The 26,236-nt window shown below is 31.2% G+C and overlaps 1 protein-coding gene across 1 annotated transcript; it reads left to right on the forward strand.

Moving 5' to 3' along the window:
- LOC126889700 (enoyl-CoA delta isomerase 2) lies at positions 1–26,236 on the forward strand. The gene is made up of 2 exons (XM_050658230.1): positions 1–793; positions 21,430–26,236. The coding sequence occupies exons 1-2, from the start codon at positions 349–351 to the stop codon at positions 21,735–21,737; spliced, it is 753 nt and encodes a 250-aa protein (XP_050514187.1). The 5' UTR covers positions 1–348; the 3' UTR covers positions 21,738–26,236.

The raw sequence follows: 26,236 nt of genomic DNA on the forward strand, positions 1-26,236 counted from the left end.
ATTCAATATTCAATAAAATAATAATTAAATCAACTAACTCACTCATATTATTAAATTGTACCATATAATGTAATTTCATAATTTCTGTAATCTTGATCAAAAATAATCAAAACTCTGATATTACATATTCTAGTTCCAAATAACTTCGGAATCTGCATCTTTATTTTAGGTTAAAAAAATATTTTGTATTTCATCATTCTAGGTGAAAGTTCAAAGTTCTACATGTACAACTTGAACTTAATACTATTTTTAAATTTGATAGTTTTAATTGAAAAGTGTGTATATAAGTACAGTGAAGTCTATAAATTTGATGCCATCTGTAAATGAACATTTAAAAAACAACCAAACATGGCACTGATCCTTGAAAGTTTTAGAGGTGGTGTAAAAACGATAACAATTAACCGCCCCAAAAAGAAAAATGCTCTGAATAGAGACATGTACCTCAGAATTGGAGAGATATTAAATGAAGATGCGAAAAATGACGAAATTGTGGTTACCATTTTAACTGGTGCAGGAGACTATTTTACAAGTGGAAATGATTTGTCCAGCATATCTTTCAATTCTGGTCCAGATGAAGCAATAAAACCGGTCGAAGATATGGTAAAAGCCTTTATAAACTACCCAAAATTGATTATTTGTATTGTCAATGGTGTTGCAATTGGTATTGGAGCCACCATAGTTGCTTTGTGTGATATTGTCTATGCTAGTGACAAAGCAACCTTTGATACTCCCTTTTTAAAGTTGGGATTATGTGTAGAAGGAACATCCAGTTTAAATTTTCCATTGATTTTAGGTATGTGATTATATTTTTAACATCATACACTCTTTTATTATATGAGGTTACGGGTGCAACAAGGGTGAACTTACTTTAGGCAACTTTTTTTCTTTTTACCATTCTTTTCTATGTTTGTCCCTTCACATGACACAGTGGTTCATTAATTCATAATCATAATTATTTTCTTCAATTATTGAATTAAATAATCAAATTTGTCGAGTTTGCCCTCACACAAGAACTTTAAAACTGCTTTTTTTCGCAAAACAGGGATTTTCGAGTTCTCCTTTGTTGCACACATAGCCGCAGAGAGAGAGAGAGACATACTTTATTGATACAATGTACCAAAAGGCCATCGACTGAAGTCTTTCAGCCAATTTACACAATTAATATACATTAATACAGTATATGTTTTTTGTTAATATTAATACAATACAATAATTAAAAAAATATATTTGTATGTGACGGTAATCACAATATCACTGACAATTAGCTACAATACAGATGATGATTTAAATAGAGTTGTTTATTGTCTTGATGTGTAGCAGATTTCTTCAAGAAAAGAGTTCTTCCTGGATATCTACGGGCACCGTCCTCTGGTATCTTCAGAATCTGGGGCTCAATCAAATTTTTGTTATTGTCATTAATAGAGAAATATTTAAACAACTTATTGAGTCTCTCATTAATAGGTTCAATTCCAGTTTTATCGTACAGCATTCTGTTTGATGGATTATGAAGTGGATTATCAGGATGACGCATTCTAGTGATTTGTCGAAAGCTAGGTGTTTCAGCCACTTTTATATTATTTTTGGCAGGACCTTTAGAATTATAGAAAATTGTAGAACCATACTCCAGCATGGGCCTGCAAATCATTTTATAAATATTGGCTGCTGTTTCAATCGTAATTCCCTCATTCTTGTATGTCACATAGCCGCATATGTTGAAAAGTTTGTTTTAGAGACTCTTTATATTTCAAATGGGTTATCTCTAAAAATATACAATTCACAGATTGTAGAGTTCATTTTAATAATTAGTGACTTAAATTAAGATATTTTCATTTCTTACCATATTTTGTCTGTCATTCCCAATAAATTTGTTATAGGTAATTTACAATTCAGATTGACTTATATAAATGGATATGCTTGTATTTAGTTATGTATATGTTACAGTTCAAGTTGATTATCCAGTTGGAGTTGACTATTCCTAGTTCGAGTCAACTCAAACGGCTGGTTTTAGTAAATGTTGATTATAAATGTTACAGTTCAAGTTGATTCTCAGTTAGAGTTGACTATTCCTAGTTCGAGACAACTACAACTAAAACGAGCAGTAAAAGTTGATTTGAAAAATTTAATTCAACTTTTACTAGTTTGAGTTGACTATTCCTGGATCGATTGTAAATGTTGATTATACGAGTATAATCTCACGTGCTTTTTTGATGACTGTGCTGTGCATCTCTTTGTTTTGACCGTTTCAACTACTTATCATGATTTGAACATATAGGCCAAGAAATGAAGCGGAAAAAATGGAAAAACCTCGCAATTTTTTCGACCAGCATCAATTTGTACAAAAAATTTGGGATTAGGCTCATTTTACTATCTAGGACATTTTCTATATTGACCGGTTGTACGCTTTTGGTTTTTTAAGGGTGATAACTACCCCTAATTATTGTAAAAAATTATAAAATAACATTTTAAACTTTAATATGATCAACATTTAGTTTTTATTAGTTAAATCATCATTGTTTTATGCTTTAGGATATAATATTATAATATGTATTTCAACTCTTAAAACCACCCTTGTTGGGAGATATATATAAAAAATTATTTATCCTAAAAGAATGATTTCGGCTTGCATCAATTTGCATAAAAATTTGGGATTAGGATCATCTCACTCTGTAATTCATATTCTATATCATGCCCACGGGTGTTGATTATTTTTAGGGGCTTAAACTACCCCTTATTGTCAAGAATTATATAAAACATTGTAAACCTTAATATGGGTAAAATTTGGTTTTGATTGGTTAAATAATGACTGTTTTATGCTTTAGGATATAATATCATAATACTTCAAACCTTAAAAATCACCCTTAATAACATTGCAATTTTTATAATTAATTTAATAGATTTATACAGAGAAAAAAGTAGTATTACATACAAAAACATTTATTTACACAAAAATACGAATTTACAAATACAAATATAAGTCATCTTCATCGAGATCGATGTCATCTTCGTCTTTTTCTATAACTGGTGGGCTATCTTTTAGCTATAAGACTTTGTAAATTAAATTCTGCAAGATCCCTTAGTTTTTAAGTAGGGTGAGTTTAAAGGGCTCGAATAATGAGTTGTTTGCTTGTAAAAATAGAGGTTTAAAGCAGCTTTACCTCGCTAAATGTTCATTGTAAAGAAAATCTTTGCAAAGGCTAATTTTAGTTATTAAAAAAGATACAATTTATTACATACTATATAATTTTTTTGTATCTCTAATATTTTCGGAGATATTTTGAATAAAAGGGAGATATTTGACGAAATTTCAAAAAAAAAATTATCTCTCCAATCTCCAATTATATCTCTTTTAACTCCAATTTTTCTAAATTTTAAATAGGTCAAACTTCTTGGGTGTATTGATAATACATATATAACAATAATTACAGAAGGCCGAAGATCTATTTGAATTAGGAAGGTAGTTAGGGGTTGTTTTCACTGATTTTTTCGTAGAAAAAAGTAGGTACCGACCTTATTTTGATCATAAGTCGCTCAATTTTTATGCTAGAAACTTTTTTTGAAAGGTCTAATTTTATACTTATACAAATATTCTGTAAGTTTTCCTCGAAAAATGCAGAGTTTTTCCGTTATTTGGCTTTGAATATTTCAAATTATGCATTTGACGAAAAAAGCTAACCTTTAACATGCAGTATCTCAGTTTGAATTGGTTGTAGAAAAATTATAAAAAAAGGATTTTGTTTCTGTTTCTAAAAGATACAATTTTTAAAGCCACAATTTTTTTATTCACTATTTACGAAGAAAACGTAAGGAACAATTATTTTTAGAAGTGCATTTTCCATCGACTTCCTGGTTAGAATGTAATGAAGAATTCCCGCCCCCGAGATGGGGGGCAACCACCTCTAAGGTTTCAGCGTATAGCGTCATGATATAGAAAATGATCCTTGGGCTATTCCCTACCTTCTGTGAAAATTTCAAGTAAATCCATGATAAACGAAAATATTGCGAGCCAAAATGCTTCATTTCCTGAACTAATATCCAGTAACATTTAATTTCTAAATAGAATCGGTTGTTTATGTGAATCAACTTTTACTAAATGGCATTGGGAAGAGTATACTTTAACTAGTTGGTATACTCGGTATACTATAATAGTTGGAGTCTACTTTTACTAGTAAATGTTAAATAAAAATCTTCATTTTATATTTATAATCAATTTTTACTGAAACCAGCCGTTTGAGTGGATTCAAACTAGGAATAGTCAACTCCAACTGGATAATCAACTTGAACTGTAACATAAATATAAAATGAAGATTTGTATTCAACATTTACTAGTAAAAGTAGACTCCAACTAGTTAAAGTATACTCCTCCCAATGCCATTTAGTAAAAGTTGATTCACACAAACAACCGATTCTATTTAGAAATTAAATGTTACTGGATATTAGTTCAGGAAATGAAGCATTTTGGCTCGCAATTTTTTCGTTTATCATGGATTTACTTGAAATCTTCACAGAAGGTAGGGAATAGCCCAAGGATCATTTTCTATATAATGCCGCTGTACGATGAAACCTTACAGGTGGTTGCCACCCCATCTCGGGGGCGGGAATTTTTCATTACATTTTAACCAAGAAAATCGATGGAAAATGCACTTCTAAAAAAATTGTTCCTTACGTTTTCTTCGTAAAACTAATATTTTTCGAGGTATTCGTGGTTGAAAGTAACAGTTTTTCGACAAAAAAATTGACTTTTTAGAGGGTTTTTTGAGAATAACTCAACAAATATAAAGTGAACAAAAAAAACTGTAGCTTTAAAAATTGTGTCTTTTAGAAACGGAAACAAAATCCTTTTTTTATAATTTTTCTACAACCAATACAAACTGAGATACGGCATGTTAAAGGTTAGCGTTTTTCGTCAAATGCATAATTTGAAATATTCCAAGCCAAATAACGGAAAAACTCTGCATTTTTCGAGGAAAACTTACAGACTTATTTTTTTTAAGTATAAAATTAGACCTTTAAAAAAAGTTTCTAGCATAAAAATTTAGCGACTTATGATCAAAATAAGGTCGGTTCCTACTTTTTTCTACGAAAAAATCAGTGCAAACTACCCTCTTAATTCAAATTGATCTTCGGCCTTCTGTAATTCTTTTTATATACATATGTATTATCAATACACCCAAGAAGTTTGACCTATTCAAAATTTAGAAAAATTGGAGTTAAAGAGATAAAATTGGAGATTGGAGAGATATCTTTTTTTTGAAAATTCGTCAAATATCTCTTATTCAAAATATCTCTTATATTTTATTCAAAATATCTCCGAAAATGTTAGAGATACAAAAAAATTATAAAGTATGTACATATTAAATTGTATCTTTTTTAATAACTAAAATTAACCTTTGCAAAGATTTTGTTTACAGTGAACATTTAGCGAGGTATAGTTGCTTAAAACCTCTAATTACAAACAAACAACTCCTTATTCGAGCCCTTTAAACTCACCCTACTTAAAAACTAAGGGATCTTACGGAATTTAATTTACAAAGTCTTTATATATAATTTAGCTCTGATAGCTATAAGATAGCCCACCAGTTATAGAAAAAGACGAAGATGACATCGATCTCGATGAAGATGACTAAAAACTATTTATATTTGTAAATTCGTATTTTTGTGTAAATAAATGTTTTTGTACGTAATTCTACTTTTTTTTCTGTATAGATCTATTAAATTACTTATAAAAATTGCAATGTTATTAAGGGTGATTTTTAAGGGCTGAAGTATTATGATAATATATTAAAGCATAATACAGTCATTATTTAACCAATCAAAACTAAATTTTACCCATATTAAGGTTTACAGTAGTCGTCCAAACTTGATCGAGGACGGTTGTAGATAAAACAATTACTGTTATCAATTTACCATTTAAAGCTAATTATACCTTAATGGACTTGAAATATTAAAAATAAATCTGGTGTAGTGATACAAAACAGATTTTATATATTTAAATCAACCAAATTAATTATTTCAAAACAAATTAAATAATAAAAATAAAGTATATTAATATTAGTGCTGGCGATTGTGTCAAAAATGTGTTGTGAATATTATTTTTGGAATCAACCAATCAAGGTAACACCTTATACTAATATTAATATTTAAATCAAAATGTCGAACGGATATAATCAGTATCCATTTCCATACTCTCAATGTCCAACATCTAGCCAAATGAACCTCAGCGACCAAAACTTAACAGTTCAACAACTAGGATATTTTCCACAACAAATGCAAATGGGACCACATCCTGTATCACAAATTCAGCAAAATTTCGCTCCAAGCCAGCTAAACCAGCCAATGCAGTTATATCAACCTCAATACCAGTATTCAGTCCAAAGTACATTACCACAATATCAACCCCCATCCACATCCAAAGCAAATGATGAAGAATGGCAAATAGTTCCAAATAAAAAACGTGGGAGAACCAGTCCGGAACAACATTCCAAACTTAAACAAACCAAAATAGATAACTACTGGCTCAACACACCAACAGCAAATAAATTTAATGTATTAATTAATGAAGAGACACAAGAAGCAGATACTGAAGAGGAAAAAAAACAGGAAGAGAAGCCCCCACCAATATTTATTGCCGGTGTTAAAAACATCCAACCATTAAACGAACTACTAAACACTATAGCCAAAGATAAACATTTAATCAGAGTGTTGAATGAAGAACAAGTCAAGGTACAGGCCCAAACAATTGAAATATACGACAGTATAATAAAAGCACTTGATGAGAAAAAAACCGAATATCATACATATCGTAAGAAGCAAGATAAACCCTTTAGAGTAGTGATTCGCCATCTTCATCCTACAGTGAATATACAAGAAATCAAAAAAGAAATAGAGAGCCAAGGACATATAGTTCTACAAATAACGAATATACTACAAAGAATTACAAAAAAACCCCTACCACTATTTTTTGTGGACTTAAAAATGCAAGATAATAATAAAGAAATTTATAAGATGGAATATTTACTCAACGCAAAAATTGATGTCGAAGCCCCAAGGCTAAAAAGAGAATTAGTACAATGTACCAGATGTCAAAGATATGGTCACACAAAAAATTTCTGCTATCATCAATACAGGTGTGTAAAATGTGCTCTAAATCACAAAACAGCTGATTGCCCTAACAAAATTAGATCTGATCTAGTAAAGTGTGTACTTTGCGGTAATAACCACCCAGCGAATTACAGAGGATGCAGTGTACATAAACAACTGCAAGAAGCAAGATTTCCAACCTTAAGAAAGAAAGAGTCACCGAATCAACTACAAAACCAACAGCTACCAGTGGCTACAACAAATATAAGTACAACACAAAGACCTACATATGCTCAAATGGTAAATACCAACCAACAAGATATTACAATGGTCACTCAGGCAAATGACATGCAGGAGTTAAAGAATATGATGAAAGGGCTTATGGAACAAATGAGCACCATGCTAAACTTATTAACAACACTTGTCTCAAAAATGAACTAATGGCTAATACACTAAAATTTGCCATATGGAATGCTAATGGCTTGACACAACACAAACATGAGTTGTATGCATTTATAGCTAATCACCAATTAGACATAATACTGATTTCAGAAACACACTTCACGAAAAAAAGTTTCATAAAATTTCACAACTATAAAATATATCACACAACACATCCAGATGGAACTGCACATGGTGGGACAGCAATCATTATAAGAAACAACATCAAACATTACCAGACAACTCACTATCAAAAAGCACATATTCAGGCCACAAATGTAGTTGTAGAAGACTGGACAGGACCTATAACTTTTTCAGCTATATATTGTCCACCAAAACATTCAATTAAACAACCAGAATTTAAAACCTTTTTTGATACACTTGGACTTAGGTTTATTTGTGGCGGAGACTACAATTCAAAACATCTAATGTGGGGATCTAGACTTATTAATACCAAAGGCCGTGAACTACAAAAAGAAATACTAATAGATAATCTGAACATAGTAACCACAAGGGGGCCAACATACTGGCCTACAGACCCTGCGAAAATTCCAGATCTCCTCGATTTTGTTATAGTGAGAGGAATAAATGAAAAATACTTTAAACCAAAGTCTTGTTACGATTTATCCTCTGACCATTCACCTGTTATCATAACTGTAAGCAAAAACATAACAAAAATAGAAAGGAGCTGTATATTACACAACAACAAAACAAATTGGAGTTATTTTAGATATCAAGTAAATAATCAAATCAATTTAGACATCCCACTAAAGACCGATAAACAAATCGAACAAGCAGTAGAACATTTTAACACAGTTTTACAGGAAGCAGCATGGAACTCAACACCATTACCTACAAATCGACATATGAACAAACACTGTTCCAATACAATACATGAAAAAATAATTGAGAAAAGAAGACTCAGAAAACAATGGCAATTATCAAGATCACCTCAAAGTAAAACAAACCTCAATAAAGCACAAAAAGACCTAAAAAAATTGATAATAGCAGAAAAAAATGCAAGCTTTCAGGAATACCTACAAAAACTAGATGCAACTCAAGCTACTGACTACTCGTTATGGAAGGCTACAAGGACTCTACGAAGGCAGAACTATACAGTCCCACCACTAAGAACACAAACAGGACAATGGGCGAGAAGTCCTCTAGAAAAGGCCGAAACATTTGCGACACACCTTAAAAAAGTCTTTACATCAAATGAGGGAAGTTACTCACTACAAACTGAAGAAGAAATTATTTCGATACTCACAAAACCTTATCAACTAGAACTTCCTGAAAAAAGATTCACAAAAAATGAGGTAAAAAATATTATACAACACAACATCGATCCAAAAAAGGCTCCAGGATACGACCTGATTACAGGAAAAACTCTTCAGCAACTCCCAGAGAAAGGCTTCCAATTTCTGACACAGTTATTTAACTCTATAATGAGACTAGGTCATTTCCCATCACAGTGGAAACTAGCACAAATAACAATGATACCAAAGCCAGGAAAAGAACCAGAAAATGTACAGTCCTACCGTCCTATTAGTCTTCTTCCCGTGGTATCCAAAGTTTTTGAAAAGCTGACACTTACTAAGCTAATGCCTATACTAGAAAACAAAAAACTAATACCACCACACCAATTTGGGTTTATAAAACAACATTCAACAATACAACAGGTACATAGAATTGTAGAGAGAATCAACGAGGACTTTGAAAATAATAGGTACTGCTCGGCGGTATTTCTGGACGTAAGTCAGGCATTTGATAAAGTCTGGCATAAAGGCCTATTATGTAAACTAAAACAGAATTTACCTACAAATTACTATATACTCTTAAAGTCATATATCACCAACAGAAACTTCCAGGTAAAGTATGAGAATGAATACACAAACATACAACAAATTCTCGCTGGGGTGCCCCAAGGAAGTGTACTAGGACCTATATTATACCTTATATTCACTGCTGACTTACCGACAGATACACATATCACTACAGCCACATTTGCGGATGATACGGCAATACTATCATCGAACAAAAATCCCAAAATAGCCTCAGAAATCTTACAAAATAATCTAAATAAAATTCAACAATGGATGACAAAATGGAGAGTCAAAATTAATGAAAACAAATCGCTACACCTAACATTTACCACGCGTAGGGAAACATGTCCGGCTGTATACTTAAACGATAAAGGAATCCCACAAGGGGATGAAGTCAAATATCTAGGTATGTACTTGGACAGAAGATTAAACTGGAGGAAGCATATATTTACTAAGCGAAAACAACTGGGTCATAAGTTAAGAACCATATATTGGCTGTTGGGCAAAAAATCAAAACTATCAACTGAAAATAAAATATTAATCTACAAATCCATCCTAAAACCAGTGTGGACTTATGGGATAGAATTATGGGGAACCGCCGCACATTCCAACATTGAAATCATACAAAGATTTCAGTCCAAAATATTGAGATCAATACTAGGAGTTCCATGGTTCATAACCAATGAAGCCATCCATCGGGACGCCGGACTACCATACGTCAAAGATGACATCAAAAAGTGCGCGAAAAAACATACAGAAAAACTTAAAGTGCATCCAAACGTGTTAGCAAAAAATTTAGTGAATAAACCGCGTACTGTTCGTAGGTTAAAACGAAAAGTTCCGTTAGAGTTAAGTGAACAATAGGTACTAAATTAATGTGTATAAGTTTATGTCAGAAATAGTCAGTGTTGTAGGCTAAGTTTTAAAAAAGGGGTGCATCACTGGATGCCTCCCTACATGTCATTCCTAATTATTGTCAGTCCTATTACTTATTGTCTGTTATCTACCTAAACATTTAGGTTTAGATTGTATAGATAGATTGTAATAAATGTGGGGTTAAAAAAAAAATATTAAGGTTTACAATGTTTTATATAATTTTTGACAATAGGGGGTACTTTACACCCCTAAAAATAAGCAACGCCCTTGGACATGATATAGAATATAGAATATGAAGTACAGGGTGAAATGATCTAATCCCAAATTTTTATGCAAATCGATGCAAGCCGAAAGCATTCTTTTAGGATAAATAATTTTTTTATATATAGCTCCAACAAGTGTGGTTTTAAGAGTTGAAACATTATAATAATAGAGCATAATAATATAATCCTAAAGCATAAAACAATGATGATTTAACTAATAAAAACTAAATGTTGACCATATTAAAGTTTAAAATGTTATTTTATAATTTTTTACAATAATTAGGGGTAGTTATCATCCTTAAAAAACCAAAAGCGTACAACGGCTCAATATAGAAAATGTACTAGAGGGTAAAATGAGCCTAATCCCAAATTTTTTGTACAAATTGATGCTGGTCGAAAAAATTGCTTCATTTTTTTCCGCTTCATTTTAAGTATAGTTCATATGATAAGCAGTTGAAACGGTCAAAACAAAGAGACGCACAGTCATCAAAAAAGCACGTGAGAACTCGTATAATCAACATTTACTGAATCGATCCAGGAATAGTCAACTCAAACTAGTAAAAGTTGAATTAAATTTTTCAAATCAACTTTTATTGCTCGTTTTAGTTGGAGTTGACTCGAACTAGGAATAGTCAACTCTAACTGAGAATCAACTTCAATTGTAACATATACAGGGTGTCCAGAAACTCTACCGACAAACGAAGATAGGAAATTCCTCAGATAATTTTAAGACAATTTAACCCAATTCACCTAGTCCGAAAATGCTTCCTAACGGAGCTAGAGCTCTTTGAAGATGGCGCCATGTAATTAGTTTTTCTTAAATACCTCCAGAACGCTTCTATTTAGAAAAACGAAAATTTGTATACATATTTACTTTCCAGAAATGAGTCGATTCCATCCATTGCGAATTTCTAGTACCGGTCATAGGCGTCCGTTTCGGGTAGGACAACGAATATGTTATCGCATAACTTTTTTGTCTTTAACTTTTAAGCATTTTTGATACTGGATTATTAAATTGTGAGGTATTTTAGTACTAAAACGTACTCTTACTTTAAGTCGGTAGGACACACCGTTTTCTAGAAAAATCGATTTGAAAGTTTTTGGTTTTGGGAATTTGAAAAAAAAAGTTGAAAAAAATTAATAAAAAAAAAACGATGTATTTTACCAACTTAAAGCAAGAGTAACTTTTAGTACTCGAATATCTCATAATTGAATAATCTAGTGTCAAAAATACTTAAAAATTAAAGATAATAAAGTTATGCTATAAACTGACTGTTGACCTACCCAAAACGGACGCCTATGACCGGAACTAGAAATTCGCCATTAATGAAATCGATTAATCTCTGGAATATAAATAAATGTACCAGTTTTCATCTTTCTAAAAAATTTTTTTTTGAATCTTCTTTTTTGAAATTCAAAGAACGAAAAATTTTCAAATCGATTTTTCTAGAAAACGGTGTATCCTATCGACTTAAAGTAAGAGTACCTTTTAGTACTAGAATGCCTTAAAATTTAGTAATTCAGAGTCAAAAATGCTTAAAAATTAAAGACAAAAAAGGTAGGCGATAAAATACCCGTTGCCCTACCCAAAAAGGACGCCTATGACCGGTACTTGAAATTCGTAATCGATGGAATCGATTCATTTCTGGAAAGTAAATAAGTACACCAATTTTCGTTTTTCTAAATAGAAGCATTCTGGAGGTAATTAAGAAAAACTAATTACATGACGCCATCTTCAAAGAGCTCTAGCTTCCTTAGGAAGCATTTTCGGACTAGGTGAATTGGGTTAAATTGTCCTAAAATTATCTGAGGAATCTCCTGTCTTCGTTTGTCGGTAGAGTTTCTGGACACCCTGTATAATTGTAATACAATTTATGACAATCTTTATAACGTGGCTAGTCTCTATAAATAAGAACAATAGTGACTTTAAATAAGTTAATATTGAGCAATTGATAACTGAACTACCAACAAACCTTAGTATGTAATTTTAATCATAATTTTCATGTCTTCTATTAAGAGGATCGGTACGTATTTTCGGCTGCAATGCTATTCAAATGGGGATTCATTTTTTTCGAATCCTGAGAAAACTAATAAGTATTTTTAAAAAATTTAAACGCAGAATGAAAGATTACGTTATTACCGAGGGCCGAAAGTCCCTGAGAACTTCTATAATGTCTATTTTAATAAGTTACAGGGGTGAAAAACTAAGAGAAAATGTAGTGTGATTTTTAATTTCAAATATCTCATTCGAAAGAAACTTCTTATATTCTAAGGGACTTTCGGCCCTCGATAATAATTTAGTCTTTCATTTTGTGTTTAAATTTTTGAAGTTATACTTCTTTACCGGCGATAGAGGGTGAATTTTTATATGTAAAAACCTATCAGCCCGGCGCATGCGCATTATAACTTTGTTCTGATTGGATGTTCAAATGACATGTCAAAAATTATCCGATATGGCAGCTGTAGGACAGCTGTGGTTTGGAGGTAAAGGTAAAGGTAAACAAATGTATAATATATTAGTTTTATTGTTGTGAGGACAGAAACAAAAAAGTTTATAATATTGTAGTGACTTTTAAATAGTTTTTAAAAGCAACAGGTACGTAATAATTGTTAATGTGTCATGGGTATAAACCTACTTATTTGATCTGCCAAAATACATAGTATGTAATACTTTTATTTATATAATTTGATTACCATCAAAATTTCTACCAATATTCACCTAATATATTGTTTTCTTACTCTATGTTTTGTTGTATTTTTTCAATTCTAAATCATTTCAATTCAAAATTAAAATAATTTGATTAATTTTCAAAATATCACAAGTTTAATCCGTTTAGTTAGTCGATCTTCGTAAATAATGACACATAGTGTCCGTGGCTAAGCGTTGAAGGCGAATGAATTCCAATACCAACCGCGCTTATCAGCGCTGGTTCGAGTCCCAATAGAAACTTTCTTTTTTGTTTTTTTTAATATATTTTATGATTGTAAGTATATTTATTATATAATTGTATTTTCAGAAAATAGGTATTTAATTAAAAAAAATTTCGACAATTAATGTTCAGACATCATTTGTGCCTTGTTTAATGTGTTTGTGTGTGTTTTATTCTTTTATTATTTTAATTTTTGGCACTGTTCTAATAAAAATGTTTGAGAAGTAGTAAGTATAAATTAGTTTAATATTTAAACAAAATATAAATAAAAAGTATATTAATTTCGTTTAAATCATATAATAGAAGTATAACTTCTTACGTGCGTACAAAGTACACAAACATTCTTTTTTTAAAAATATTTATTAGTTTTTCAGGATTCGAAAAAAATGGACACCATGTCCGTGGAAATCGAACATTCGCTATCTTTGTCATACAACGCACTCATTCGAATATAATGTTATGACAATACTCAAGACAGTGACAAGTAGAGATGTGTCCGACCCGCTATTTTGATATAGCAGTTCATTCTGCTACTGCTTTTTAACGCTTTTACGATGATAATAAAATCAATCAAAGAGTTGTTTATTAAATAGTATTGATAGTGTATTTGAATAATAATAATTGAGTTAAGGCGTACAATTAATAAAAAGTTATTTATTGTTTATATATTATTTATGGAAAATCCAAGTATTTCAAGTCATTAAAGTTCAAATAAAAGTATTATTTTATAAGAGTTTGTTCCGATAACCGTAAATAGGTACGAGTTTAGCTATAAAGTAAAGTGCCCATGGTGGCATAAAATGTAGTAAATGCTAATGCTTCAAGTACGTACTACATTTTTGAAGATTTCACTTCACTTAAAAAGCATTTGCTTTTCTCCGTAGTATTTGCAACTATTTACCAGCCTACATAGAAGAATGTACTACGCTTTTGAAGTATGTGCTTGTTTAGTAATATTTTGCTTCAGTTTAAGTGAAGTTGGTTGGTGGACGTCTTCGGCGTAGGTATTTTTTTGTTACAATATGGCAGCATTTATGAATGTGTGTCATAGAAAAATTTACAAACTAAGAAGAAGATTCTTAACTTTTGGGGTCATTCTTTTATCAAATAAAATTTAATAATTGTGAAGAAGATTAACAAATAACAATTATTCATTTTTATCCTTGCGTAACTCGTTTGTCGCTTCGGATCTGAGTCACTCATTTTTACTCATGTACAATTCTAATAATTTGGTACGTAAAAATGTGAATTCACAAATCACAAGCACATGGAAAACTAATTCCATCACGATTGGTGTAATGCAGACACGGCTGGCGCTACGCTTTGTAGTAGATACTTCTGATCAGTAGTAGGTACTTCTGTTGTGTAGCAAGTTCTTCTCAACAAAAGCACCTACTTTTATGTAAAATAAAATGCTACAAAGTAGTGACTATTGGCTGAAGCAATAGCATCTACTACGTTTTATGCATTCCCCCATTTTCTTGAGTGAATTAATAAATGTTGACTTCATATTCTAATAAAGATGATTTTGAGATTTTATAATTAAAGGCTTCGCTTTTTACGGAGAGTTTTAACGCTTTTTTTTTTGAAGAAAAATAATAAAATGATATTTTCGGTTCCTTTTCCTAAGTGACTTCTCTATTGAGGTTGGCGTACAATATGGCAAATTTCTCTCTATTCTGGGCTTGATGAATTAAGTCATTTCCTGTTGTGTGGGTCCAATCTCTGATGTTTCGGAGCCAAGATTTTTTCTTTTTTCTTTAACCCCTTTTACCTTCGATCTTGCCATCTAATATTACCTGGAGCTGCTCAAATTCCCTATGGCGCATTATGTGTCCTAGATATGACGTCTATCTAATTTTGATAGTATTGACCAGATGAGGACGTGTGTTTATTATTTTCAGTAATTTTTCATTCGTGTCATTTTCAATCCTATCATTTATACAAGTAAAGGTTATCCAAGAACATTCAAAAACTGAACGAAACCGAAATAACTATCTCTACCTTTCTAATGACAATGTCATTGTCAACCTAATGTTTACATCTGCAGTTTCCATACCAGAGAGAATTTTACTACACGTAATTTACCGTGTAAAGACAGAAAAAGTAGGGATAGCCGTAAAATATTTGCGAATTATGTACCCATAGCCTTAAGCAATACATATTTTGATTTACTATTTAGTGGAAATCGAAACGTCAAACTATAGTTCATTAGGAAATGTAATTTTCATTTCACCAACAATTATGGCTCAATCACATAAACATTTTTTTTTATAATTGGCTTTGGCATGAACCAGTTAGCCAGACTTATTTTTTATTTATGAAATATAAAGGGAGTATTTTTTTGATCCAATATAAATAAATTGATTTTTCAAATTCTCACACCCTAGGATAAATGTTATTATGTTACTAAAATGTGTGTGTTTCTGTTTAGTGCATTTTTTTATATGTATATTTTTAATTTTTTTTTAATTATATTTTTGTTTTTTTAATGCTTTATTTATGTAGTATTTTGTTTAGTTTTATTTCCTTGTTTTTTTTTGTTTTTTTTTTATTTGTTTATCATTATTTTACTTTTTTTTAACTTTTTTTTTTAATTATTTTTTTTTATGTTAATTTTTTCGTGAACACACTTACAATAATATTTTGTATCGCAGAATTGCCTACAATGGTGTTAGTTTTTTACAATTTCATTTTGCAACGAATTAAATGATTATACAAACATTGATATAAGTTAATATTATTATGTAGTAAAAATTATACAATTTAGACTGGTTGGCAAACAGAATTTGAGATTTACCATTTCTTCGAAAAATGATTCAATGCACTTCTTATTTCTTGAACATTCGAAACATAAACATAATACTAAATTAAACCCACCACAAGAAAACAGTTTCAGAACCTTGCTGTCAAAAATTATCATAAACTGAGTTATTATTTTATTATCCAATATAATCTTCTTCATAAAAATCGATTACATACATACATTATATTACAGTAGTTCCTCTTCCACCTTTAGATGTTGAGTGTGAAATTTCTTTATGGGCTAATTCTGGAGGTGCAGATCAACAAGAACATCAGATGCATGTGCTACATTTTCTGTCAGTATTCAACACATTGCATCTTGGAATAAACTCGGAATCAATAGTACTTAAAGATATTCTTGAATCACTCTCCACAAAGTTTACAATAATTTTTTTCCTATGAAATAGGTTACATACAGTTGACAAGGTATAAGCAATGTCTGACTGATAATATTATAAATTAAAAGTGTATCTGTTCATAGTTATATTATACTATGCAGTTGCTTGTTAAGAATATCATTTTTATACACTCTTTTTGGTTTGTTTGTTTGTCTAATTGGTTTGTTTGTCCTATTTATAATTATTGATTGTTAATAATTTGTGATTAGCATACTGTTATTGCATTTTTTTTTTAAATGTGAGTATCCTGTAACGAAATAAAATAGGTACTCAAGCATTACATGGGGACCTATTGAGTTGTGAAGATTAGGTCCTAAAACCAAAAAAAGTTAGATTAAATTTTCCATTTTAGTGGGGACTTCCATTTTTTAATTTAATTTTCCATTTCCAACATTTGTTTTTTCCGATTATAGTGCCCTCTATCGATAATCCGAAAAAATGTCTCAAATAAAAGTTACTTATTTTTACGCAAGAAATCCAAATCTGCAATAAAAAATGGGGGCTCCCATTTAGGATTTTAAAGTAACCCCCACCCTACCTCCGTGGGTGGTCGTGTTTGATGTTATTCGATAGATTTTTAAAAAATATTGAACATGTATTTTTCAGTTTTTTGAGTTGATGTTCATTTCGCGAAATATCACGGGGTTCCTATTTAAAATTTTAAAGTTACCCCCACCCCTCTCCATGGGGGTCGTGTTTGGTATATTTCGATAGATTTTTGAAAAATATTAAACACGTATTTTTAAATTTTTCCATCTGACGTTCATTTTGCGAAAAATTCGCTTTTTTTAGTGAAACTTTGTGATCTAAATAAAATGTTAAATAGCGAATGAGTTTTATTTGCTGCATTAATTATTCTGGTTAAATTGTTTATTATACAATATATGACATTACATATTTCACAGCGAAAATTTCGTCGGGGTCAAAATTATTAGTCGCGTCACTATTAGGCCCGACTACCAAAGTCCAACGATTCTGAAGAATGGAGTTCCAGTGAAGAAACTGATGATAACCAACCTAGCAAACATCACTCATGGCAATATGTAGGTTACAAACGAAAAAGATTACGACATCAAACTTCTAAGGAAAATCCAGAACAAATCAAAATATCCAACAGATTTCAAACTCTCCCTACTGATGATGGCGGAAATAGGTAATCCTGATAATAATCCAAGTAACAAAAGTAATAATGAGGTTAGTCATAAACCACCGCCTATACAGGGTGTAACAAAAATACAGGTCATAAATTTAATCACATATTTTGGGACCAAAAATAGTTCGATTGAACCTAACTTACCTTAGTACAAATGTGCACATAAAAAAAGTTACAGCCCTTTGAAGTTAAAAAATAAAAATCGATTTTTTCCAATATATCGAAAACTATTTGAGATATTTTATTGAAAATGGACATGTGCCATTCTTATAGCAGTAGTATCTTAAGAAAAAATTATAGTGAATTTTAGACACCCCATAAAAGTTTTATGGGGGTTTTGTTCCTTTAAACCCCCCCAAACTTTTGTGTACGTTCTAATTTAACTATTATTGTAGTACCATTAGTTAAACACAATGTTTTAAAAACTTTTTTGCCTCTTAGTACTTTTTCGAAAAGTCGAGTTTTTATCGAGATATTTTGAATATTTGTCAAATCCACCACATATTATTTCTATATGGTTAAGTACGATTATGGAGACTTAGTAATAATATGAAAATTTATTTATGATTTACATTTTTAGGCATATTTTGAACCATATATTACAAAAGAAGCCACATCTCGATAAAAGGTGCCTTATCATAAAAATACAAAGAGGCAAAAAAGTTTTAAAAACACTGTGTTTAACTAATGGTATCGCAGTAATAGTTTAATTGGAACGCACACAAACATTTGGGGGGTTTAAAGGAACAAAACCCCCATAAAATTTTTATGTAAATATATTACGTAAATATATATTAGTAAAAACTGCCTGATCGAAAAAAGACTGAGAGCCAAAAAAGTTTTCAAAATATTGAATTTATCTAATGGTACCACAATGATAATTTAATTGGAACGTACACAAAAGTTTGGGGGGTTTAAGGGAACAAAACCCCCATAAAATTTTTATGGGGTGCACAAATTTCACTATAATTTTTCTTTAAGATGTTCCTGCCACATGTCCATTTTCGTTAAAAAATCTCTAATAGTTTTCGATATATTTGAAAAAATCGATTTTCATTTTGTAACTTCAAAGGGCTGTAACTTTTTTTATGTGCATATTAGTACTAAGATAAGTTAGGTTCATTCGATTTATTTTTGTTCCCAGAATATGTGATTTAATTTATGACCTGTATTTTTGTTACACCCTGTATAATATATCTATGGTGTAACTGACTACAAAGCTATGGTACAAAATATGTATATCCAAAGCCGCTGCTACAGAATCTTATATCGCCAAAGCAATGGCTAATAACATAATAAAAATAAATCCGAAAACCTCGGAAACCTATAGAAGTCTGGTACATCACCCAAGAGAAGAACAAATTGTCCACCACACATACCAGTTGAAGGAAGAAAGAGTGTAACGAGTAGTTATAAGAGGTTTACACCATTCACTACCTACATCTGAAATAAAAGCTGAACTTGAAAAACATGGCCATAAAATAAGAAATGTCACAAATATTATGCACAGAGTTAGTAAGGAACCACTTTAATTACACTTTGTTCACCTACAGCCTCAGAGCAACAATAAAGATATATTCAATATAGAGTTCCTCAACCATATCAAAATCAAAGTCGAATCGCCAAAAACAAAAAGAACCATCATAGAGTGTACACGTTGTGAAGACTATGGACACAGCAAGACTGTGAAAACCGGACCAATTATAAAGGATGTACTGCCTATCACGATTTAATTAAAATAAGATACAAAAATAATGGAAATCAAATAGCTAATCTAAATCCAGCTGCTCCCAACACCTTGCGAGTCCAGGTTCCAGACCAACAACAAAATTTACACCATAATGTTCTTTCTTATGCACAAGCCCTAATCAACCAGCCAAAGAAAAATGGTATTGAGCAACTCTCAGAGAAGCTAACAAATTTCTACGTGAATTTAAGAACATGTTTGCTCAATTTACTAAATCAGAATAACATGATTCTAACCATGCTTACAACAGTAATAAATAAATTGGCTAAATAATGGCTTCCTCACTAAGAATTGCTGTATGGAATGCCAAAGGATTAAAAAATCACTTTCTTGAAATTGAGTCTTTCTTAAATATCAATAAAATCGATATTCTTTTAATCTCAGAAAGCCATGCAACCGAAGAAACTGTTATAAAACTACCCTACTACAAAATATACTATGCAAACCATCCGGACGGAACAGCAATTATTATCAAGTCATCAATTAAACGTTTCATCCTACAGTCTTATATTTCTAATAAAATCCAAGGTACTATCTTAAATCTGAAAACTTTTGACTGGCCATTGACTATTGCAGCAGTATACAGTCCACCACGTCATGCTGTATCATCAGAAGAATATACGGATTTCCTCCACCCTCTTGGCTCAATATTTATAGTGGCAGGAGATTGGAATTCTAAGCATATTGCGTTTGGATCAAGATTAACGACTCCTAAAGGCCGATCACTATATAAAGTAATTCAACAAAACAATCTAAACATCTTATCAACTGGACAGCCAATCTACTGGCCATCAAGACTTACAAAAAATCCCAGATTTGTTATACACTGATACTTGTTATTTTTCCAGAAAATTCTCCATATCCTCTCGCAATACCTTTTGATCATTTGTATCAATTTTGATTACACAGTTTGGCCACGTTACAGTCCGTGAGCTCTAATTAATGACTCGAAGATATTACAATGTGTTGACAAGCTAATATTACTGTTGAAAAGTTTTTTTACAAAACTAAAGATTTTATATTATAATGTATTTTTGAGCAAAACAAGAGCCTCAACTTTATAAGAATTGGAAATGCTCGAATATATGAATTTTACCGAAATAAAAAGCAGATATCGAGCACTGAATTTATTAAATTTTGCCCAAGTATACTTTCGCTCCTAGAGCATCATTAAGGGGCCTAAAATAAGCCAACAAAAAACGCCATTGTAAAACGAGAAATAGTTGGAAAAACTTCGACAAAAACTCGAAGATGATGTGTAATAAAAAATACAATAACGTTGTATCATAAACATTATTTGTTTAATATTAAGTGATGTTAATTTTTTGCCATCACTTAATATTAAACAAATTTTTGACATTTGAGGATACTTTCGTGATTTGACGAAGTAAGTCTACAACGTTATTGTATTTTTTATTTATTTCAGACGCCCCTTATGATGCTCTAGGAGCGAAAATATACTTGGGCAAGATTTAACCTTTAACTACCCGCACATAAGTACAAGCGTGGCGTACTTTATACACTAATGTACTTTATATTACGTACTTTATAATGACTAAAAAAACAATTAAAAGATGAACTTACATTATTACAATCGTGGCATATTTTGTACACCACCGGAAACAACAAATAATCTGGTAATAACGGCTTTCTCAAAACATCGATTCTAACGAAACTAAAACAAATTGTAAAGCACATTCCAGTGATAGGTTAGGGAGATAAACAAGGTCAAAAATTCAATTTTTAAATATATTTACAGTATGATTCTTTATCTGGCGTACAAAATACGCCAGCGCGTGTAGTTAAAGGTTAATAAATTCAGTGCTCGATATCTGCCTTTTATTTCTGTAAAAATTTATAAGAATTGTTCAATTTTTTTCGGATGACTTAGTATATCTTAATTTTTTTGATTTTAGGTAGAAGCTTAGCTTCAGAAATTTTCTTCTTAAATAGAAGGCTGACAGCACAAGAAGCACTTCACTATGGTTTAGTATCAAGAATTATACCCCACAATGATCTTAACAACTACATAAATGATTTGCATAAATACGGAAAACTTGCAGTTGGCACTGTCAAGAGAAATAAAGCTGCTATCATGGCCAACTTTAGGCAACAATTCCATGAATGTAATAAAAGAGAATTAGAGGTATTGAAGGAATGTGTTAATTCTGAAGATTTTGCGAAGAGTATGGCTCAGTGGTTCGCTAGCAGAAGTAAACTGTGATAAGATTCTTTTCTCAATGAACATTATTGCTAATTGTCAAAAATTTAAATGGAAATTTTTAAAATTTCATTATTTTACCGTAGTAGTAAATCAATTTAAATCTTTAAATCAAGACCTACCAGTCAAGAAAGTTTTTTGAAAAATATAACTAGATATTGCATGATTTAAGACAAAGTCTAGATTTTAATAATATACAGTGAGGACGTTTGAGTTGGAATAAATTCATTTTCTCGAGAATGGGCGACTCTGGAGATAAATCCCGAAACAGGTCGATTTTTATTTTTAAATTATAATTGTTTGGCATATCGCTGCTTCACAAGAACGTAAGCTTAACTCAAAATTTGACGAAATGGGCTTATTAAGAGGATCGGTACGTATTTTCGGCTGCAATGCTATTCAAATGGGGATTCATTTTTTTCAAATCCTGAGAAAACTAATAAGTATTTTTGAAAAATTTAAACGCAGAATGAAAGATTACGTTATTAGCGAGGGCCGAAAGTCCCTGAGAACTTCTATAATGTTTATTTTAATAAGTTACAGGGGTGAAAAAACTAAGAGAAAATTTAGTGTGATTTTTAATTTCAAATATCTCATTCAAAATAAACTTTTTATTTATTCTAAGGGACTTTCGGCCCTCGGTAATAATTTAGTCTTTCATTCTGCGTTTAAATTTTTCAAAAATATTTATTGGTTTCTTCAGGATTTGAAAAAGATGAACACAATGCCGTGGTAATATTTTCCAAATCTGTCTTTGTCTTACAACGCACTCAACCGAATATAATATTGTCAGCATATATTGTCAGTCAGACACTGACAATCAGTGACAATTTTAAATATTTGACATTGCATCGGGAATATTTTGAGAAATTGATTAAATATTATTGATATATAGTGTATTTGATAAATAATTGATTTAAGACGTGAACTTAATAAAAAGTTATTTATTGTGTATTATTTGTGGAAGATCCAAGCAGAGAATACATCAGATATATCCTGTGATCCAAGTATTTTGTTGTTAGAGATGTTCAAAATTGTAAGCGTTCCAAAATAACAACATATTATTAAAAAATCACTTTAACACTTTTCCTCTTTTCTCGATTGATTATTAGTTTTTGTTGTACAAATAAATTATTACAATCACTGAAAACATAGTTAGTGAAAAAATTATCACATTTATTAACTGAATTAATAATTTGCAATTATAAAAATAACAGTTATCCAAGAACATCAAAAGCCATCTTTTTAAATTAATTATGACATTTTCAAGTAGAATGACATTCTAGTAATGTTTACATATCCACACCAGTGTGAATTTTACTACACGTAATTTGCCGTGTAAAGACAGAAAAAGTAGGGATACACGTAAAATATTTGCGAATTATGTACCCATAGCCTTAACGCAGATCTACTAAAAATCAAATTATTTATCGCGTGAACAAAGACCTATTACGTTAATGATAATAGTGGCTAAGAAATGGCACCAAGTGTCTATATTTGTTTGGCGCGAAAGTCAATGAATGCTAAAATTTTCGTATACGCTGTGAGTTCGTACGTAGAGGGGATATTTAAAAATTCGCGAGCGCCAGTAGTGACAAGTCTGTAAACGTTTACTGGAAATTTGACATAAATGTCAAAGTGATTAATTTAAAATTAAAAATAAAACATTAATTATAAAAAATATTAGTTGGTCAAAGCTGTGGTATATATTTTTACCTTAAATATACTTACGTTTTAAATACTGAATTTAAGTTTTTTAATGTTCCGTATTATGTAATTATAAATTAATCTATTAATCTTGTGAAAGTATCCGAAGTAAGAAATTAATGTTTCATCAATAGAACGTCAAAATGATTAGCAAAATCTTAAAAAAATCGATTACAATTTAATTACTTTTTTGCGTTGTAAATATTAAGCGATAACAATTAAATAATAAATTTAAAAATTACCGGTGAAAGTTGCATTACTAATCCGCTAGGAGCGACACCAGCGAAGCTCAGAGCGTATAAATACAGTCCGAAGTTAGTTACGCCGCAGATTGTGAAGCAAATTGTGTGTATACTTCTCTTCAAGGACGACCGCTCTTATACTTAGGATTAGTTTTTGTGAAATTACTCTCTAAAAGAACTACCCTTTTTGAATTAGGTCCGTGTTTTAACAAAGTTGAAGTAAATTTTTCTCAAGAAAAAAGACTCGAATCTGATAGGGGTTAACAAAATGGTAAATTGAACCATTTTAACACTTCATAAACTTATCCAGTTATCACAGTTTGTATTCAGATATATTTCTAACAAAATTGTTAAGGTAATTCCTTTAAGTAACAACTTATTCGGAGTTATGCCCATAATCAAATCTATAAAATTTTAAAATGCCTCTCCTCTAAAATCATCTTTTTTGACTTAAGCCTACGTTCTTGCGAAGCGGCGATATATATCACACTGGTGACGTCATTCTGAGCGTGATGACGTAATCGATGATTTTTTTAAATTTGTTTTGGGCATCCTGTATAAATAATTATGTTAATGTTCATGTTAGTGAATAACCTTTCGAATGAGGTATCACACGACCTATATTCTCATTAAAAAAATCCTCAATTACGTCATTACGCCCAGATGGATGACGTCACTGGTGTAATATATATGTGTATACTCACTGACAAAAATATTGCATATTTTATCTTCAATCGTTATTATTTCTTTATTTTTTATCTTTGAAATGTTAAGTATTTTTTTTATTTATTTATTTATCTACTTACTTTATTTATTTATTTGCTGTAGTTTAATTTACTAGAGATAAATAAATGGTTAAACATAGTCTTTATAACCGGATATGCAATAAAGTCACAAATTAACAAAACAAACATAGTATGGAAAGTGTGCTTTGGCGACTTGACAATTCTTGTTTTGTTGAAATGTCAGTTAGAATATGTCAGTTGGAGAGTTTTATTTTTCGATTCTGCAGTTTTCTTGCTGATATGCCACATTTAAGCGAGTTAGTGTGTGTTAGAATTGTTACGTTAAAAAATGAGGGTTACAGACAAAAATATAGTACGTAAATAGCGGATATCCATCAGTCGACTGTTTCTCGTATAGTAGCGCGATACAATGAGACTGGAGAATACAAACGGCGACCTGGTCAAGGACGAAAAAGATATACAGCGCCAAGAGATGACCAATATTTAAGACTTAAATCTTTGCGAAATCGTACACTTACAGCTCCCCATCTCAAAAATGAATTACTTATCACAAGATAAGTTAATGTAAGTGTCAAAATTGTGACTAGAAGACTTAAAGAGGTTGGTTTGAATCCAAAACGGCCTGCCAGAGTTCCACTTCTTCTACCACGGCATAAAACTCACAGGTTGCACTTTGCAAGAGCCCACGTTAACTGGAACGAACATCAATTGGGAAGAGTTCTTTTCACATATGAAACGAGGATACAATTATGGAAGCCAGATGGACGTGATCGAGTATACAGAGGGTCTGGGGAACGTTTCGTAGAATGTAATCTTGTATAAAATGTAGCTTTGGTGGCGGTTCCACATTTTATTAAATATGCTATGGGATGGCATTAGTTGGGAAAGTCGTATGGAGCTTATTGAGGTGAATATTCCAATGAATGCTGATTGGTACATACGGAACATCCTTGAAGAGCATGTTTTTCCTTAAGCCAGCTTCATGGGGTATGATAACTTTGTGCTAATGCATGAAAATGCCCGTGCACATACCGCAGCAACAGTCATACAATATCTTGAGGATGTTAGGGTTGAGGCTCTAGACTGGCCACCAATGAGCCTTGATGCAAATCCCATAGAACATATATGGGGCATCCTAAAAAGACGTATATGAGCAAGAAATCCAGCTCCAAACTCAATTGCAGAATTAAGAATTGCTGCACAGGAAGAATTGAATCGACTTCCGCAAGAAACCATCCAAGATATTCTGCAGAGCATGCCTAGAAGGATGCAGGCAATCGTTAGAGCTAGAGGAGGAAATACTAAATTAGAGGAGCTACTAAAGTGTTACAATGTTGCCGTAAAGAATTGTTATATTGTCGTTATTGTTTCTCTTTCTAATTAAATGTTATAGGCAAAATCATATTTATTATTCCATTAATTTCTCTACAAATTATTTGTGACTCTGCAATATGCAAGTTACTTGACGATAAATATACGTAGGATAGTCCAGCTCAACTTATTTATCAATAAAAAGTACAAAAGTTTTTAAACGGAAAAATATATACTACTAAAACAAAATATGCAATATTTTTGTCTGTGAGTGTATATATGACAAAAAATTATAATTTTAAAATAAAAATCGACCTGTTTCGAGATTTATCTCGTGTTTCCCATTCTCGAGAAAATGAATTTATTCCAACTCACTCCAACGTCCTCACTGTATATGTACACAAACTATGAATATCACAACTTAATATCCATTTCTATTGAATATACTGCGAATATGTAATTTTTTAAATGTTAAATAAAGGTTTTATTGTATTAA

This window comes from Diabrotica virgifera, chromosome 8, assembly GCF_917563875.1.
Source record: "Diabrotica virgifera virgifera chromosome 8, PGI_DIABVI_V3a".
Lineage (NCBI taxonomy): Eukaryota > Metazoa > Arthropoda > Insecta > Coleoptera > Chrysomelidae > Diabrotica > Diabrotica virgifera.